Source organism: Brachyhypopomus gauderio, unplaced genomic scaffold (genome assembly GCF_052324685.1).
Source record: "Brachyhypopomus gauderio isolate BG-103 unplaced genomic scaffold, BGAUD_0.2 sc112, whole genome shotgun sequence".
In the NCBI taxonomy this organism is placed as follows: domain Eukaryota; kingdom Metazoa; phylum Chordata; class Actinopteri; order Gymnotiformes; family Hypopomidae; genus Brachyhypopomus; species Brachyhypopomus gauderio.
The window spans coordinates 131,685-151,148 of record NW_027506933.1 but is presented as its reverse complement, the minus strand read 5'-3'; the positions used below and the strand labels follow the sequence as shown (position 1 = coordinate 151,148).

The window sequence follows — 19,464 nt, the reverse complement described above, 5'->3', positions numbered from 1 at the left end:
AACCGAGGTGAATCTGTCTCCTTTCAGTCAGAGAAGAGCTCAAACAGTCACTGTCTGCTTCAGCCAAAAAGGATCTGAGCACTGAATTTTTGCGGTTACACTCCAAAACCGCAATTTACATAGTTTGTTTAGTTGTTGAATGTGGTATATTTGGGCTCTTGTTGACATATATTACCTCCCAAGTCCTTCAGGAAGTGAAAGGTGTAAGTGACACATGCAGAATAATGTCGTCTCTTCCAACTGGGTTATAATAAATATATATTTACATATATTTATCATATATCGTATCGTTTCACCAGCTGCTTCTGTAAGTGTGGACAGATACTGTCCAGACATGCAGCCATGAACATGAATATGTTTGCATTATGTAAGATTAAGGAAAAAAGATTAGATAGATGTATATAATGTAGGCTTTAGATTTATTGATTTAGCATTTGTGCACAGTCTTCGGATTCTGGAAGAACACAGTGGCTGCTCTTCACTATTAATTGATGCTTCTATCTCTGGTAATTTTTATGAACTTTAATCATTGTGGATAATTACATACGTCAATGTCCTTATGTTCTGATGATTTTGTTGTTCACAAATTAAGTTGATCACTTTTCTTTCCTTATGGACATCTCACAAGTTCTCTAAAATCCCCAGAAACAGGTGAAGTCATTATAGTGTAGTGTAGGTAGAGTGTATGCAGTATGTGGAATCAGTAACATTAAGATCTATTTTCATCTCTGTTCCATTCTGTCTCACCCTAGCACTGGAGATGGACTTAAATTGGGTCTTTCTTTATTGCTGAACAGCTTACAATGTAGATTTTGCTATTAAAAGTAAATATAAAAATAAAATATGTAGATTAAAAATGTAAAAACAAGAAATGTTTGTTAAAGTGTGAAAAAAAGCCTCTGGGCTATTGCAACATTCATAGGGATGTGTTTTCCCATAATACTGAGCCAACCAAGCTGGTTCTGGGCAATCTCAAAAGGACTGTATCTCGCTCCCTCTCTCTCTCTCTCACACACACACACACACACACACTCAGACTCCTCTTCTCTGATAACGTGACATGCTGTTTAACTCATCCGCTCTCCTCTCTGACAGACTAACCTGATGTTGTGTTAGAAACAGTGCTGTGTTCTTGCAGCTGCCCGACAGCGCTGTGAAAAGCCCATTCAACACTACCTCATCCTCCCACTCCCTCCCCGTGTATCAGCTCTGCTGCTAAATCTACCTGACAGGCCTCTCACAGGTATGTCTAATCCTCCCCTCTGGCCCTCTCTCTCTCTCACACACTCTCTCTCTCCTGTACATCCCTTTGTGGCCAGTGGGATCAAACACATATCCTCTCCTCTCTGTGGCAGTGTGTTCTGTTCACACACAGGGGCCGGGTGGCCTTTTCTGTTCACAGCGGTGAAACAAACCCACAGTGATGTGTGTTTTGCCCCACAGGGCTACAGCCATTAAAGAGACTAATTGAGGCTTTATCAGTTTTGAAATGTTCCCTGTTTCAAAACCATGAGCACATCACTATGTTGAGGGTATAAACACATAAAAATAGGTCTCCACTGTACTACAGAAATAGTTTAGATATTTACAGAAAAGGAAACTAACCTGGTTGTAATAATTTAACACATTTATCGTGCACATTAAGTACAAGGTATATACATCATAACACACATACTTTTTATTCACCAAGTCCCTAGAAGGACACAACTTATAGAAAGAGCTTGTCAGCAGGACACAAGTATGTTGGACTGTCTGGTTCCGTCAAATGCAGCTGTTAGATCCGCAGAAGCCTGAATTCAAACATCAAACACTGCCAACACCCGGTGAGCCTCTGTCTTCAATACTGTATTTGAATGGGGTCACTGGGCTGTTCATAAGTAATGGCAGTTTTAAAAAATCCATTGTGCCTTCATGTGACTGCGTGTGACTACTGGCTGTTGGGCTTGGATGGACGTGCTTTGACCAAAGACTAGAAGTGAGTTGGTTTTAGAAGTGAAGACTACGCCGTTTGAGCCCTTCAAGCTGACAAGCTCTTCAGCATTTCCTGAGCAGGAGGTAACGTGACAGGTCGTGGGGTGAAACCAGCAGCCAGACTCTGCTGATAGGACCCACTATGTCCGGCTATCGAGTCTCGAACGCACTTCCGTCTTGAGCAAAAGTCTCTGATAATGACCCTCCGTACCTCTCCATACGCAACCACTACCCTAACGCGCTCACACAGCCGAGTGGGGGGAGGTGCTGGTGGCTCTGACAGGATCGTGTACAGTAATCAGAGGCCGGGTCACTTCCTGCCTGCTTCCCTCTCTATCCCATCAGCCCTCACCTCTCCACTTCCTTCTCCAGATTAGCGGCCCTGTTTCCTGAGGTGCGATTAGCACTCCACCAGTTCCTCGGCTTTCACTGTGACTCATATTCACCGTACTGCTCCACTGTCAATGTTGAAGGGAACATGACATTTTTTTTTTGCTCCAGGATTTGTTGCCAGTGCCTCAGTTAACTAAAGTTCAGTTATCATTGTACAAATTGTTATTTAGCATATTTAGCAGTGAGGACCTTCAGTCTGTCTTCGTTCTGTCTCAGCTCAGCTCTCTTCGGATTGGCCTAAATCCTCATACAGGCCTTTATGAACTACGCACGAATGAGTGAATAGCTTAAAGAAGCCTATGCATTGCTATGAGTGGTCTGTGCTTTGCTACGAATGGTCTCATCTCATCGTCCCACATGATTGTGGTTAGTTACAGATGCATTCACCAGCCAACATAAGCCAACATCACTTTATTCACTCTAGTTCAAACAATCAGGGTTGCCTTCTCCCTGAAAATCACCCCTGGCCTGTGAGAATCAGCAGGCACTACATGCTCATTCATCCTCACAGAAGTACTACATGGGGCTTCACTCTAGTACAAATGAGCAGGGTTGCCTTCCCCCTAAAAATCACCTACGGGCTGTGTGAATCGGCAGACGAGTACATGCCTTCACCACCCATCTGGAGTGAGCAGATTTCCTGTGGCTCAGAGACACCATGTGCTCATGCTGTCCCCACACACACCCACACACACACACACACACACACACACACACACACACACACACACACACACACACACATGCCCAAGTGCATGTTCTGATCCTTTGTCAGGCCTGTTGCTACACCAGGGCATCCGGACTGCTTTATCAGCGAACCTGAGGCAGCCTGTGTCAGCCCCCGTCGGTACACATCCCCCCCGGGGCTGACAGCCTGTCTCTCCGTGTGCATGACAGCCGCTCTGCTCATCACTCTGGGACCCTCTGATTACGGCCTCGCCATGGGGGCCGGCCCGCTACCACGATAACACGCTAACACGCTAACACGCTAGCCTACCACGCTGTAACCAGGGTTGCCAACTTTTGAAGATCGCTTGGAGTGAGATTTGAACCTGGAGGAGGTGGCGAGTGTAAATTGTTGACGGGGGGGTGGGAGGGGTCCAACGTAAGTTGTCGACGGGGGTGGGGGTGCCGAATGTTATTAAGTGTATCGCGTATATTGCGATCTTTCGATCGCCGGTGGTTGGCGCCAGAGCGAACTAGTAACTCATTGAACCATAGATGTAGATCAGAGGTAAATAAACTAGATTTTTTAAAATTAATCAATTTTAAACTAGATTGGAAGTGTGGCGTGAGAGACTTGGCAACCCTGTGTAACTTCTCTCTTCCTCTCACGTCACCTGTTTAAAACTTCTTGCTTCTCTTGGACACTGAACTCAAGTTCATAACTGCTGTGCTCATGTCTAATATATATATATATTTTTCTTAAATAGGCAACCAACACTGTTTAATGTTACCCTGTTATCTCTGAGAACTGTGCTAGCCTTCTAATACATTGCACAGTGCATTACATTAACCTTGGGCTTTTGTTCTCTTTGTGGTTGGAAACAGGTCGCTGTTACTATAATTGTGACTTTTAGGAAGTTTCCCACGAAAACTGAAAATGCATTTCTACAGCATGATTTGATTGCGCAATAGTTCTTGGTGGGTGGGGGGTGGTGTTTGGTTGTATTTTGTTGTTGTTGTTGTTGTTGTTGCTAGGTTTCAAAAACACTTCAGAATTACATTTTCACTGTGGGTTCATGCAGAGATTTATGTTAAATGTAAATGGAGGTACAGTGTAATAATTAATATTAACTAATTATATTTCTCAATTTCAGAGCCTAATGAGGAATTTTAAGTTTTCTGACATAACAGCAAGAACATTCATAAGATGTCTGAACCTTCTTCCTGGAGTTGAGGCTCCGATTACACCAGTGACGACTTAAAGTTCTTGTCTGTACGGTTTAATCACAGGTTAGATAAATGCTGAATCTGCAGCGGGCCAGGTTTCATTCATCCTCCGGATAAACATGACCTTTGAAGCCCACTGCTCACCCTGCCTGCTTGTTTTCAAGTTGACTAAGAGCTTCCTCTCACTCGCACTCGTGTGGCGGGTGTCTCGTTAAAGGGGGTTAGTCACCCAAAGGCCTGGGAGCGATGGCTGGCCACACAATGCTGCCATGTCTGTAGTCGAGTGGCCGCTGAGCCCCGCCCCTCAGGTGAAGTGCTTTAGCGTTGGAATGAGCACTCAGAGCGAAACACTTCAACCACTTCCACGGCAGGTGGAACGTACCATTTTGAACGCTACCCCCCCCCCCCCCCCCCCCCCACACACACACACACACACACACACGGGTTTGTTTGGTGCTCCTCTTTTTCGCCACACTCGCTGGAGTCTCCTTTGTTGTTGTTCGTCTGGCTCAGAAAGCCTGGAGAAAATCGCAGCAGCTAAAAACACTACTAATCACAGGCCTTTGTGTCTTAGGGCCTTCGTCGAACTATTGGCAAAAAATGTATTGGTGGGCTTGATAAAGAGACTGTTTAAAGAGAGAATTTAAAGGCTTTAACTGAAATTAATCTGAGGGAGTTGGACTGTATTGCGTTTAAAAAATACTAATGAAATTTAATTAAAGTTTAAATGAAATAAAAAACATGTGTACGTGTAAAAATACGTGGGCAAGTGAATGTGTGATTTTTGGGGGAGGTTTGGGTGTAAATCATCCACGTCTTTTTGTCATGGCTCTTCAAACTACAAAGAACATTGTTTGAAGCTTAAGGACTCATTCAGTGAGCACAAAATGGCCTCCTGATTAAACGGTTCCACCCAGAACCCAACAAGCCCATCAAGAACCCTTCACAAACCACTTTTAAGAGAGTGTATGACAATGTCATGTCACCATCACCCACAATTACGTGACTTGTTATGAATGGTAATTGCTGTAATTAAACATGCTTGTTCCTCTTCAGCAACTCTTGTTTGCACAACCTCTGGACCAGGTGCAGAATCAGGAGACTCGTAAAGTCTTCCAGCAGTCATGCAGGTTCTGCTCACTGTCTCTGTCTCCTCAAAACAAGCCAAGGTGTGAAGTTGTGAGGATTCACAACCAGGAGTGCTGTGCAGCCTGTTACGGGATCATGAGCATGTCCTGGGCGTGTGTGTGGACGCTGGTGCGTTATAGAGTCAGCCTCCGGCCCGACTCCCCCAGACTCAGCTTGGCGGGCGAAAGCACGCAGGACATTGACTTACAAACAGATGATAAGATTTGAAGCTCTGCTGTGGTCAGTCGCGACATGCTCATGACACCAGGGTTTGTGAACAGGATTCTTTCCGGCTCACATTCCCTGGCAAACAGTTAGGTACTCTAATCTGTAGACTAGATATGTTAATGGCTCGCTTGGCAATCTAGTAATCTGCGATCGTGACATTTGGACTACCTTAATCTGAAGATGTGTTGCAGGGGGAGAGAGAGAACAGGAGAGGGGTAGCTGGTTATGGATAGAAGGATTTACTCTAATTAGAGTGCTTGCTGGTGTATAAAACCTCTCGTTGAGCTTAGGCAAGGTACAACCCTGCTGTCATCCCGCTGCCCCCTTGGGGAGGGGGGGCATACGTCTGGGGGTCAGCTATGCAGAAAAAGAAGCATCTTCAGTTGTTTTTTGATATATTGGACATAGAGTTATACAGCAGACGCACTGCCCAAAGTGGCACTTGTCTATGATATAATGACAATGCAATTCTGTGCCTCTCGTTACAGTATAAGTTCCTACATCTTAATATCTTAAGTTAATATCTAAAGTGTGAGAGTGGTTTTAGGGGCTGTGACGTTCTTTCTCCGTGCATATATTTTTGGAAGATTTATGAAAGAAGGATTATGCTTGATGTGTGTAGTGCTGAACATTAGATGAATTGTGCACTAATTCAGCCTCGATCATGAGGGAGATCATGAAGGCCTTCATCACACTTGCGTGAAGTCCAGGTCAGAGCACCATCCTGGTGCCCGTCATGCCGTTTGAATATGAGATGTTGGTCTTCAGTGCAGGTGACAGCAAGAAAGAAGATCTTATGATACATGAATGACATGAATGAAAAATGATAAAGCAAATGTTAAAGAATGACAGCAGATGACCCATAGTGTCCACAAACTTACTACGAACCACTAATAACACAGATGACCACACACCACATACCGGTATATGATGCCAATCTGTTTCTCTGATAGCTCCCTGAAACGAAGTCTTTTCCGATACACAAGTGCAGTCGCCCGCGATGGATCCTTGAGCAGAAGCTGTGATCCTGCTGCACGCTGTAAGCTGATAGAGCGGCCATATGTCCTCCCAATATTCATTGAATTTGGGATGAAACCTGGTCTTAGCCTCCCCTCCCTGAAGCAGTGTTACATTTCCAGTGCCTCTGTGTTACGCCTGTATTCCCCCCCCCCCCCCCCCCAGGATTAGGGTAAATTACCACTCCTGTAGGCCCCTCCCCCTTCTCGTGCGTCTTCTTTTACTCTTACGGCAGTATTATGTTGGGAGACTCAGATTAGCAATGTGTTTTCTGTTGACAACCAACAGAGCTGGATCAGATCATGCATGGGGCCAAAACAGAGGGGATAGCCACATGAGTGTGTGTGTGTGTGTGTGTGTGTGTGTGTGTGTGTGTGTGTGTGTGTGTGTGTGTGTGTGTGTGTGTGTGTGTGTGTGTGTGTGCGTATGTGTGTGTGTGTGTGTGTGTGTGTGTGTGTGTGTGTGTGTGTGTGTGTGTGTGTGTGTGTGTGTGTTTGGGGGTGGGGGAGGGTGGTTGTATGTATATGTGTGTGCATGTGTAATTCCACACGTGCATGTGAATGTGCATGTGTGTGTGTATGTGTATGTGTATGTGTATGTGCATGTGTGTGTGTGTGTGTGTGTGTGTGTGTGTGTGTGTGTGTGTGTGTGTGTGTGTGTGATGGAGATTGGGTGTGGCTCGATGAATCCCTGTGTAAGGCAGGACCTGCAAGCAACACATGACCCAAGCAACACAGAGTACACTGTAAGAAGAAAGCATTTCTCAAGAAGCCAAAGGTTGAAGTGGAAAAACTTTAGCTGGGGTGTCACGATCTCCATGGATACCAAAGCTTGTTCCCCCAAAAATGCCCCAACCATCAAGCACTGCATGGAGTCATTTAGGTTCATATGCATGTGTGTGTGTGTATATATATATATATAGTATATATAATAACATGCTGTAACATTACAGTGAGCGGTGTTTGTATCGTTCATGACAGAAGTGTGCAGTTATAACATCTAGTAATCTAGATGTTGTGATGTTCCTCTGAGATGTTAGGGTGATGTTCCTCTGAGATGTTATGGTGAGAGAGAGCAGGGACAGTGTGTGTGCAGAAGGTCCCTTCTGACCTTGTGTCACCTACTCCATTGGCTTGGAAACACAACTGTGTTTCTAGCAATGTTGCAAGAATTGTGGTCATGCGTTTGTGTGTATGCGTGTGTGTGTGTAGGTGTGTGTACATGTGCATCAGTATGTGTGCAGGAACTCACATGGTTGAAGTGTGGTCAACCTTTCCTTAGTGCTTTAATCACTCTTGTTCTCGCTTCTCTATTCCAATAACTCACTCATCTACATTCACGTTGGCTGGACATTACACCCAACTGTTTTTGTGCCATTCTGCACAAAAGGTTAATAGAAGTCCATGTAAAAATGTAATAACACAAGACCATTGTTTTTAAGATAAGGTCTTATTATAAGGTCTATTGAGAATACTGTCACACATGCAGATGCTGTGAGAGAATAGGACACCTAGCAAGGTGTGCACTGTTAATGTAAATGTTTAAGCTCTTTTCTTCTTTGAATAATCTATGTTTACTTGCTCATTAAAAGGAAATCTTAAACGCTTTATTGTTTTGAAATACAAGTAAATTATGTCAAAAACATAATTACATAAACTGTTTGGTGTTGTATATGTAACTCAACACGTTTAGTATGTATGCATATGATTCTTTAGCAGTTGTGCAATCTCAGGTTGTAATACAAATGAATTTCATCAAGCAAGAATGAAGCACAAATGTTATCAGGGAGAAAGAACTGGAACTGACAGTGATGTTGTGGGTATTTAGTTTTAATAATTTTGTGAGGTTATATTCATTGAATTGAACATATGCTGTTTTATCCGTGGAATGTGTCAGCAGTAACTCTCCTGAGGGAGGAATACTGCCACAAGTCAAAGTGAATGTGTAAGGCAGCACCTTTCAGTGCCGTATGAGCTTTACACAATACTACACAAAGGGGCGACTGTATAAATAACGGTTAGTTGAGTACCGTCCTCGTCACACAATCTTCGCCTTTTACTTTTCAGAAAATGGGTCATGGTCTCGCAACAAAAATCTACGCGAATAAATTCCTAGGTGAGCGCTTTATTCACTCTCAACTGTAATCCAATTTCATGCCATACTCAGCACTCGAGCACTCTCTCTCTCTCTCTCTCTCTCTCTCTCTCTCTCTCTCACACACACACACACACACACACACACACACACACACACAGGGCACGTAACAGTGAGAAAAGGAGAGATATTTATTTTTACATTGCCTCACACCGAATAGTTTCTGGATAGGCCAGATAATAGGCAATGATGCCGACAAATAATAATAATAATAATAATAATAATAATAATAATAATAATAATAATAATAATAATAATCTTAATAATAATCATAATAATAATCATAATCATATGCCCTCCGAGCCCCTTATAGTGTCGTGAATTATGACTCTGGCGTCTCAGTAAAACTCTATTGGTCTTGAATAAGCGCGTAAAACAGCTCTTATATTTTATTGGTCAATTAGTAATCCATACAGAGAAAACAAACGCTTCAGGGATTTACTGAGGCAAGCGTGTTTCACATCCTACCAATCAGACCCATTTTATAAGGGGGCGTTATACGACGATATCGAGAGGTTTAGAAAGGAAGGGTGCACAAACATTCAGGGTGTATGGGGGAAAAGGTTTTTTTTTTTTTTGTATTAATAAGCATGATAATAATATGTTTACCGCTAACACCATGAATCGTCCTTGTCATTACACTTAAACATATATATATATAAACATATATATATATATATATATATATATATATATATATATATATATATATATATATATATATATATATATATATATATACAATTATATATATATATATATATATATATATATATATATATATATATATATATATATATATATATATATATATATATATATATATAAAGACCGATAAGACACTTTAAGGCTGATTTACATGACAATATCAAATAATTCAAATAAACAGCGAGCGTTGGGATGATCGTCGTTTAAATCCGATCTAATTAAATCATGACTCAGAACTCAGTGGAGTCAGCGCGCGCGTAACGAGAGCGCGTGAGCGGAGAGGTCGGTGGCGCGCGTGCCACACAGGTGAACTACCTGTCGGAGTGAAGGTGGCGCGTGCAGGAGATGCGCGCCGCGCGCCCCGTGGAGCCGCGCGCCCCGTGGCGCAGGACGCCTGGTTGTCCCGCGCCGCTACACAAGCCCGCGTCCCCGGCCACGGCTGCGCGTGTCGGTGATCTTTAAACGTGCAGCAGCTCGAGCGCGCACGCGGGCACCTACCTACGCCTCACCTGTCCGGCGTCTCTGAATGAGGAGGTCATGAATCGGGACAACTTGGTCTTATTTATCAAACCACCCCCCATGCGTCTGCGTTTCTTATTTTATCCCTCCGTGTGAAGATAGGTGGCGCGTGCCCGCACTGCCTCCCGCCTCTGTGTAAAAGTAAAGAGAGAAAATATCAAGAAGAGGCGTGAGACGTCAGTGCGCGTGCAGGTCTGTTCCGTGTTGGGGCTTCATCACTTCATTTGTAACGTGTCCATCAGGAATAACGGTCCCGGTCCCGGTCCCGGTCCACCCGGCTGCACGAGCGGCTCACCTCGCTCTCCTGTCTCTCGCGTCCTCCTCCGGTCTTTACGTCTGTGTTTGGGAGATTTCGTATATAATCCGGTAGGTGAGCGTGTTTCGTGTGTACTTGAGTCCGTGTGGGAGACATTTGTACGTCCTGCTTGACTTTCACCCCGAATATGAAACTGGAGTCAACTTGGCTGCACGCGCTCACCGGCGCAGGTGAGGGAGGTGCGCACCTGACGGAGACGCACCTGACGGAGACGCACCTGACGGAGACACACCTGACGGAGACACACCTGACGGAGACACCTAACGGACACACCTGACGGACACACACCTGACGGACACACACCTGTAGTCTCGCCAGGAGCGCAGCGCCACTGCAGCCGCGCGGAGTGGCGGGCAGACGCGCTCTTAACGGAGACTTTACCGGGAAACAGGCGTACAATCTACATACACATTTAAAAATACTAATTACTTCGTTTTACTAGCGTATTCTGTGTCTTTGTAAATAACACAAGTTTTATTAACAGACAAGTAAGTTATAGCTGCTTATTATTTTACCCGTAAACCGAATTAGGATTAGGAAACGAAATATGTTAGATTGATTTATTCTGATAAGGAATGAGCTTCTTCAAATCATCTTTTTTTCTTTTTTGTATCAAACCTCTTCCAAACTGTGTGAATGTTAATTATCCAAATAGGATTATTTAGATCATATTTGTTTGTTCGTTTCCTCGCCTGACACGATGGGCTTTCTTTGGTTATATCATATACAAGGACGTTAAAACTACACTTGTAGGTCAGAGTAAATGTGAAGCACGTTTTAAACGTCATTGCTCTATGAAGCTCTTCAGATATGAACCTCTTAATAGGTGAACACACTTTAGACTTCATTACTGCAATCATTGTGTATGTTTCTCCACGTTAAATACGATAGAGTAGACTGTTTAGGCAAATTGCCAAGTTATATTTTCGATTTTCTTGCTGTCTAAAAATACGGAAAATAGGCAAATTAATATCGTTTACAGACTTGGAGCGAGGCACAAGAATCTCGTGAATGTCAAATGACTTGAAAAGCCCGAATTTAATTATTTAAAATATCGAGTCCAACTTTACATCGATGTTGGTTTTAGTAAAGCTTTTACAAAGAAAACGCAAAACCACGACGTGACATGATGCTCAGCGATCTAAAGTTTCTATTTTAAAGCATCTTCATCTTCATCTTCTAAAGTGTACAGTTTGACATTTGCAGTAGAGTAGCCTACATGTAGTGTATTTATCTGTAATGTGAAGTGTGTTAAATCAGACACAGATATGCCCACACGAGGTGGACTGTGTTGGGGTAAGGAAGGTGTGGGTGTATTTGTGAGCCTGTCCGCCCCCCTCTCTGTCCTGCTGTCTCCTCACACACACTCTCTGTCCTGTCCCATCACACACACTTCAAACGATCAGGCGACGCCGGACCTGCACGGTCCTCTTCACAGCCCGGATAACTTCATTTGGACTTCTTAACATTTCACTCCCGTGTTTCACTGCAGTGCCGTGAGCGAGATCTCAGCACCAACCTTGAGACTCCGTGTGTGTTTGGTAGATACCGGAGAGAGAGGGAGCTGTATGGAGTTGGGTCCATGCACACTGCCATCTGAGCCACTCTTAATGAAGCAGGAGATCATGGCGGAGGGGCCCCGGTGTAAGAGGAGAAAACAAGCCAACCCCCGGAGGAAGAACGGTGAGCAACTTTATTCGCTATTTCAACTCTAAACTTTACCGTGTGGCGGTACCAGGCGCGGGGCAGCGTGCTGTGCTGGGTTCCTGTTCCGAGAGAGTGCGGAGAAGTAGAATTGATAGTGGTCTTCCTCTGTGAAGAACCTACAGGATCTGTAATGGTGTGACAGTTGTTCACTGTCCGTTACTTAGAGTAGAAGTCAGAAAAGTGAGGAAGAGTGTGATGGAGAGAGCGCTGGGAGCCGGTCTAGGACCTTCATCCTGGTTATTATTCTAGAGACAGAACCGTTATGTGAGGGTGAGATAGCGCCGTGTGTGGGACACACACACACTTGTGCAGTTTGGTCGCAACATTTCTTCTTTTATTATATACACTCATTTAAATGTGCATAATTGTGTACAACGCGCTTGCTGGTAAAACTTGCCGTTTCACGCACTTAGTTTCCTAAAGTTGTCGTGAAGTATTGATAATGAAACAGGTCGTGTGTCAACACACTCTCATGCGCTCTGGGCTGTAATGTGTCGTGAATGTTGTACTCGGGCGTTTTGTTAGTGTGTCCTGAACGTGTTTACCCTGCATGATAAAGGATGTTTGTGTGGCATTGCTCACTAACGATAAAAAAGTCACGCTGACACAATGATCATAGGACATTAGACAAGAAGAAAACAAAACCCCCTTCACCGTGTTGTACGGGTGTGTTTAAACCCCTTCACCGTGTTCGGGTGTGTTTAATGCCCCTCACTGTGTTGTACGGTTGTGTTTAATGCCCTTACTGCTCAAATATGCCTTTCAGCATGATGAGATGCGTGGAGTGATATTTTAATGTTTTATTGTATATCTTGGGCTATTGTGTTTATATTTTGCATTCAAGCAACTATTTAAAACAAACTATTTTAATGGTGCTACACACATTTAGTCTGAAATTTTAGTTAGTATGCTCGTTCAAGGGGGTTAGTTTATATTTTGAATACGATACACAGAGCCTGTTCACTGACTCGTTTAGGTCTGACCTCAATTCTTTATTAAATGTTATTTATTGATCCCATACAGATGTCTGTAGGCTGCTAGTGCAGGCAGGGTCCAGTAGACCAGGGTGAGGATCACAAACACCAGTGTAACTATGTTCAAACGGGGGTGTGTGGGGGGCTTCAGTAAAGCAGCAATGTGTTACTTTGGGGACAGTCGCGTGATCAACTGATATGGTCATACTTGAAAAACATGTTGCTTAAAAAAAATAACTGTAGGTAGACCCTGATATCCACAAATTGTACCGTGGATCATATTAGGGTACAACACGGCGGGCCATGCGATTAAACCTTATTTCACCAGGCGTGTGATACCCTGCACATTCACTCCAGTGCTCACCACTATTCTACAATTATATTTTTTACCCATTATTTCTGTATCAACTAATTAGCGTACGGTTTAATAAACGGCGTGTCTATTCTTGTCAGCTAGACCGGACGTATATTAGGATGATAAAATAAGTTTAATCCTATCAAATTTCAGTAGTTAAAATACTTTGCCAAAGAGAGGGAGGAACACGTTGAACATCAGACGGAAGCGTTAAGGTCATTTGTCTTCATCACAGTTTTGCACACTAATGTATTCTTTAAAATAACGTGCATTATATAATAACATTTATTCATTTATTAATTTTTTATTTATTTTATTTTTCTTAAGTTTCAACAAATAAATGTAACAAATGTAATAAGAATGATTTAAGAACTTTAGGCACCGATAAAACATTAGAGGGTGACTTGATCATGTGTGTTGCATTTTACAAAAAGCTTTTTAACAGCTATGAAATGTGATGTTGGAACCGCAACACTCGTTTCTGCTCCGTATCTCAGCTGCGTGGATTTGCATAATTCTGGGGGGGGGGGGTGGAGAACTCGAAAATGTGTTGCATTTTATGATTAAATAAATGCAACAAATTACTGTATTTTTTTTATAACGTCTCAAGTTCTAACGAAAATCAAATTTTAACTTATGTGACAAAAAGAATATATTGCTTTAGCTTCAAATGACTAGATCATAAAAAATCAAAGTTATTACTTTTTTACATTTCAAGGTTTCTCTCTCTTCCATCCCAGCCACTGGCCACACCCCACTGATTGTAGGTCCAATGGGAGGTCACTTTAGGCCGTGTGTGTAACTCGATCCGCCCGAAAGCTGCGTGCCCCCTCACCCCCCCCCCCCCACCCCCCACCCTCGCCCCCTCCCCTTCGCAAACACGTCATATCCAGCTGTGAAGAGCAGATTGAACAAACTGTCAGGAATACAAGGTTTAGACTCTCCAACTCTTGTACATATTACAAGTAACTTTTTTTTAATCAGATGTGCTGAGTTGCCCTTGAGATTGCCGCAAAATGTTACAAAATCTTTAAACTGTGGACCATCTGAAGGGTTTTTATTTGTGTTTAAGAAAAGTATTTTTTTAATACAGCAGGGGTATAATATAGATGTAGGCTCAATTTAGCAGTGAACAGAAATATTCACATCCATATACTTTGGAAATGTCATTTTAAAATTCCATCTGGGCATTGCCTAATAGGGAAAGCAACATGCATTTGTATTAGAATTACTATTTTTTCGAAATAATAAAAATAACACATGGTCGTTCTACATAAAAAAATATATATATCATGCTATATTTAATTTGTTGTAATTTGTTTCAGAGGTTAGCAGTCGCGTCAAGACAAAGAGCTAAGACAATGGCCATCTGATAATCATGCTCTTATAATCAGTGGTACCAAGGAGGCCACTGTACTAATCCCCACACAACCAGGCCATTGTCACAGCAGCTGCAGGGACACCTTTTCCTCGTGGATCTCTTAGCCTTTCACTCCAATAAATGTTCCCTCTTTACTTTAGCATGAGGAGGAAAAAAGGTTTTTTAAAAAGGTTCATCCTCATGTTTAAGTTAAGATTTAGTATTTATATACACTTACACTTTCACTGCAAATGTGTCACTGCATTTATATGCATGCACGCGCACGCACACACACACACACACACACACACACACACACACACACACACACACACACACACACACACACACACACACACACACACACGCACGCACACACACCGTCCACCACCGGTACCATCACCACTTCTGTTCCAGTCCTCACTGACCTGAATGCCTTTCATATCTACTCTGCCATGCTTCACCCCCCCGCCCCCCCCCCCGCCCCCCCCCCCCGCCCCCCCCCCCCCTCAGTAAACACCCCCGAGGGCAGAACAAAGACACAAGCTCCTCTCCTCCTTCTTAATCACAATTCAGCCCTTTCACCGCTCCTAGGGCACTCTCTCTCTTTCAGCATCCCAAAGCCAGAGATGAAAAGAGTGCGGGAGAAAGGAGAAAGGGAGAGGAGAGAGAGAGCTAGAGAGAGACAGAGAGAGAGAGAGAGAGAGAAAGAGAGAAGAGGTAGAAATTATGCCTGACAAAGAGAGGAGCAGGAGGTGGAGAGGTAGAGAGTGACATAACTTTGGTGTCTCTCCGTGATTGTTAAACATCCCTTGGTTACGCTGCCCCCAACAAGGCCACAATGGAGCGCCGGCCCGCTCAGAGAGACAGCTCCTTTAGTCAGGGTACAGACGGTGTTCCTAGATGCCAATCTGGAACTATTAACAGCTGAGTAACAGTGGAAAGAAACATTGAAAGATAGAGAGAGAAATATAAAGGGAGGGGAAGAAGACAGAGTGAAACATATAGACAGAGTAACAAAGAGGATGCAAGATACGATTGCTTGTAGGAAGCAACAGATTGTGTCATGAACCTCACGAGAGATTTCAGGAGTACGTGACACAGCTCCGCCCCATACAACCGCACCTGCTCTCACGTGTGTTTGGTTTTGTTGGGTTTTGTTGGGGTCCCTTCACCCAAGAACCATTCGCTTTCCTCCAGATCTCTTTGGTGTATTATTATTTTATTATATTTTTATTATTATATTTTTATGTTACTCCCCATCACCTTGTATTTGAGTCGGCGGCCACTGTGGGAACTGTGTCTAAGGGTCTGTGAGCTGTGTGTGTTATCGGACACTTTCCTGCGTGGCCCTTTCTGTCGGGGTCGTTTCAGTGAGGGAGAGAACCCGTCCTTTCAGGCCCAAACGGCAGCGCCCAAACGCCAGCACTTTACCCCTGACACACCACACACCCGTTTTGTGGCACCCTATTCTCATACTTCTCCTCCTGCACCTCAATAGGTCAAGGATCACAAATGCAAATCCACCAGCCTACAGAGAGACAGCCGAGAGAGAGAGAGAGAGAGAGAGAGAGAGAGAGAGAGAGAGAGAGAGAGAGAGAGAAAGAGAGAGAGAAAAGGGAGGATGCTGAGCACTCAAATGCACCATGTGATATGAATTCCTAATTTTATCTGTTTTGCTCCTCCCCCCTTCAACTTTTTTTTCCTGTTGTTGTTAAGAAAAGGAGATTATCTGTACACCTTTATTCAAATCCCTCCTTTTTCAGCTGAGCCAAGCTGTGCGGGATTTAGGCCGATTTACTTCAGCAAACACCTATGGACAACTGGGGAGGGGACGGCCCTCTGCTCGGGAAAAGGGAGCCCTTTGTTCTCAAGGGTGCAGGAGGCCTAAAGCTTCAGTGAGCGGCCGCATTATCGCATTAAGCTGCGTGCTGGTGGCCTAGGGAGCCTGGTTAAGGCTAAAGCAGTCGGCTATCTACCAAAGACAAGGGGACATACATTAGCAAAGGAGAGATGCGCCTCCCCGTACACACCCCCAGACTCGGTCCCTGGCCTCCGAGATTAGCGCGCTCTGAGGTGCGGCTGAGAAAGATGCTGGTAACGCCGTAGGACATGGCGACACCGAACCGCACGGAAGTCAGAAGACCCCCCCCCCCCCCCTCCCCGAGCACCTCCGTTCGGTGTGGAAATGTCTGCTGAGGTGAGGGTTAGACTTCTACTTTGTGGCAGGAAGCTGTCTGACCATGGGATAACTCTGGCATTTGTTTTTCCAAGTTAAGCTATATTAAGCCCCATCCCCCAACTCCAAGTGAGACAGAGAGAAACAGAAGAGATAGAGGAAGGGAGGGAGACACAGAGCGAGAAACAGAAGACAGAGATTGAAAGATGGGTAAGATGATGTGTGACAGGGAGAGAGAGAGAGAGAGAGAGAGAGAGAGAGAGAGAGGGAGACAAGGACAGAGAGAGAGTGAGGGAAAGAGAGTGAGAGACATGGAGTTAGAGGGAGAGAGAGAGAGACCTTTATCCTCTCTTGTCCTCATAACATCTGTCACTGCTAAAAGGGACAGGAGACTACCACCCACGGCTCAGTAAGTCCTGTGTCACTTGTGAATAACCAGAACGGGCAGTTTACAGTAGTGAGTCTGTTCTCTCCTCTCCTCTCTCCTCTCCTCTCTCCTCTCCTCTCTCCTCTCCTCTCCTCTCCTCTCCTCTCCTCTCCTCTCTCCTCTCCTCTCCCCTCTTCTCTCTGTTTCTCCTACTGCCTTCTAGATGATACAGCTGCAAATGCCAAGGCGTTTGTTTCTGGGTAGACAAAAGCCACTCCTATGCTGGGTGTGAGGAGTCAGTGCCCGGGCACCTACGCATGCTCTCGTAGCCGGGCCTGCTGTGTCTCCACGGCCTGAGAAACACAACGCCACAGCTATCAGCTGTTTAGTTAGAGGTGGACGGCTGTTGGTGTAGCATGCGCGTGGTTCAAGGTGGCTGACGCTGGGGGGGGTTGGGGGTTATCGTAAGGCCCCACCCTTCACCACCACCACCACCACCACCACCCCCACCACCCTCACAGCCCTGTAACCGTGCTCACATTTTCTTCATGAGTGAGTACAGAGTTGTGCCTTGACATTTTGAGGCGCCACACCGCCGTTAGCCTAAACAGTCAGGATTTACCAAGGTCAATAATGAGGTATGTCACCGCAGGCTACAGAAACAACAGCCCCGCTGCTAATGAACAGGACTAGGGTTTAGTGCAGGCGTCAGCACAAGGGGCGGAACCAGTGTAACTTACAAACACAGCTCTCAAAATGAAACACAGCTCTCTTACAGGGAGTAATTAAAGAACCGTTTGGAAACATTTCATGTTCTTATCACACTCTGACCAGAATTCGGAGGCAATTCATGAATCTCCTAAGTGCAGTTAAGACTGGATGTGTTTGGTAGAGCCAGTGAGATAGAGGGTCTCTCACACATACGGAGGGTCTCTCACACATACGGAGGGTCTCTCACACATACGGAGGGTCTCTCTCCAGCCCGAGTCCTCCCGCACGTGCACACGTGCACACGCACACGGACGTGTTCTGTTTGATTAACACGGCACCGCCGGCAAGGTCGTCTCATCGTATGGAACAATCAATAATGGATTGGTGAACCGAGGTGTCATGGCTTCATCTGCTGACCGGGGGCCTCTCCCGTGTGACGGGCCTTCTGAAGCCAAACCCCACTGGCCGGACTGTCCGCCGAGCACCAGATCTGGTCCGTTTGCTCCGTCTGTGGCTACGTGTTTTCCTGGACGCTGGTCCACAGTGTTCAGACGCAGGCCTATGGTTAAGTAACTGGAATAGATTGGTTACAGAAACAAGGTCTGACGTAACGGTCTCTTCGATCCTGGACCACAGTAGTCCCAAGCGCTGCAGAGACCTCGGACTGGACGCGCCCGTCTGTGATAGAGGGTCTGGATGCAGTTGTAGCCACTGTTATCATTTATTTTTTCAGCCATCAATTTAGTCTGTAATCTGACAGAAAATATGTGGGGATTGGTATGGCGGACTTGGAGATTGTGGACATATCAGCACATGTCTGAGTGTGTCTTAGTGTGAAGGTAGGCTGTCCCAGCGGGGTGGGGTCAGGCTTTAGCCACAGCTGCCATTCCTGTCAGGCACTGTCACGGACAAATGCCCCTCAGGTAGTGAATGGCCTCGACGTTTTAGGAACTGCGAAAGTGTTGCTCTGTGCCCTCTGTGTGACAGACGTACAGGCAGACAGACGGGGCAGGCAGACAGACAGTCTGGCAGACAGACAGACTCTCTGCAGCTCCTACTGTGAAAAACGCTTCCCTTTCTCTACCTTTTATTCAACAAGTGTCTTCGGTTCTGTGTCAGATTGTGGTCTGGGTCCCTTCTATTCCACCACCATTCTTTTCACCCTTAGCAGTTCACCCAGTGGCCCACCTACGGACCTCTTGATTTCACAGATTACAGGGCACTATATTTTTTTTCTTTTAGGCTGTGGGTCTAGCAATTAAAGTAATGAGGAGGGCTTCTGTGCTCACGGAAGCCAGGAGTACAGTGCTGAGTTGCTGCCTTCTGAGTCGATACGTCCTGGCCCACGACTCCAGGCGAGGCAGACGTGCCTTCTCCTTATCAGGGAGGATGTCCTGTGCTTTACATTCCTGAACTAAACGATCCCCTTCCTTAGTGTAATGCTACCACTCAGGGGGATTGGATCTGACGACCACGTCAAAGCC

The 19,464-nt window shown here is 44.9% G+C and overlaps 1 protein-coding gene across 4 annotated transcripts in view; it reads left to right on the top strand.

The window, feature by feature from the left end:
- Positions 1-10,178: 10,178 nt before the first annotated feature.
- The window catches only part of zeb2a (zinc finger E-box binding homeobox 2a), a 49,491-nt gene continuing 40,205 nt past the window's right edge, over positions 10,179-19,464 (top strand). For 2 of the 4 annotated variants that reach the window (XM_076993407.1, XM_076993404.1), the window contains exons 1-2: positions 10,440-10,497; positions 11,873-12,010. In XM_076993407.1, the coding sequence (XP_076849522.1) occupies positions 10,455-10,497; positions 11,873-12,010 (181 nt within the window). In that variant the 5' untranslated portion in view covers positions 10,440-10,454. Of the gene's footprint in view, positions 10,378-10,439; positions 10,498-11,653; positions 12,011-19,464 lie in introns of those variants that run through there. The other 2 variants (XM_076993405.1, XM_076993408.1) reach the window with 2 other exon arrangements.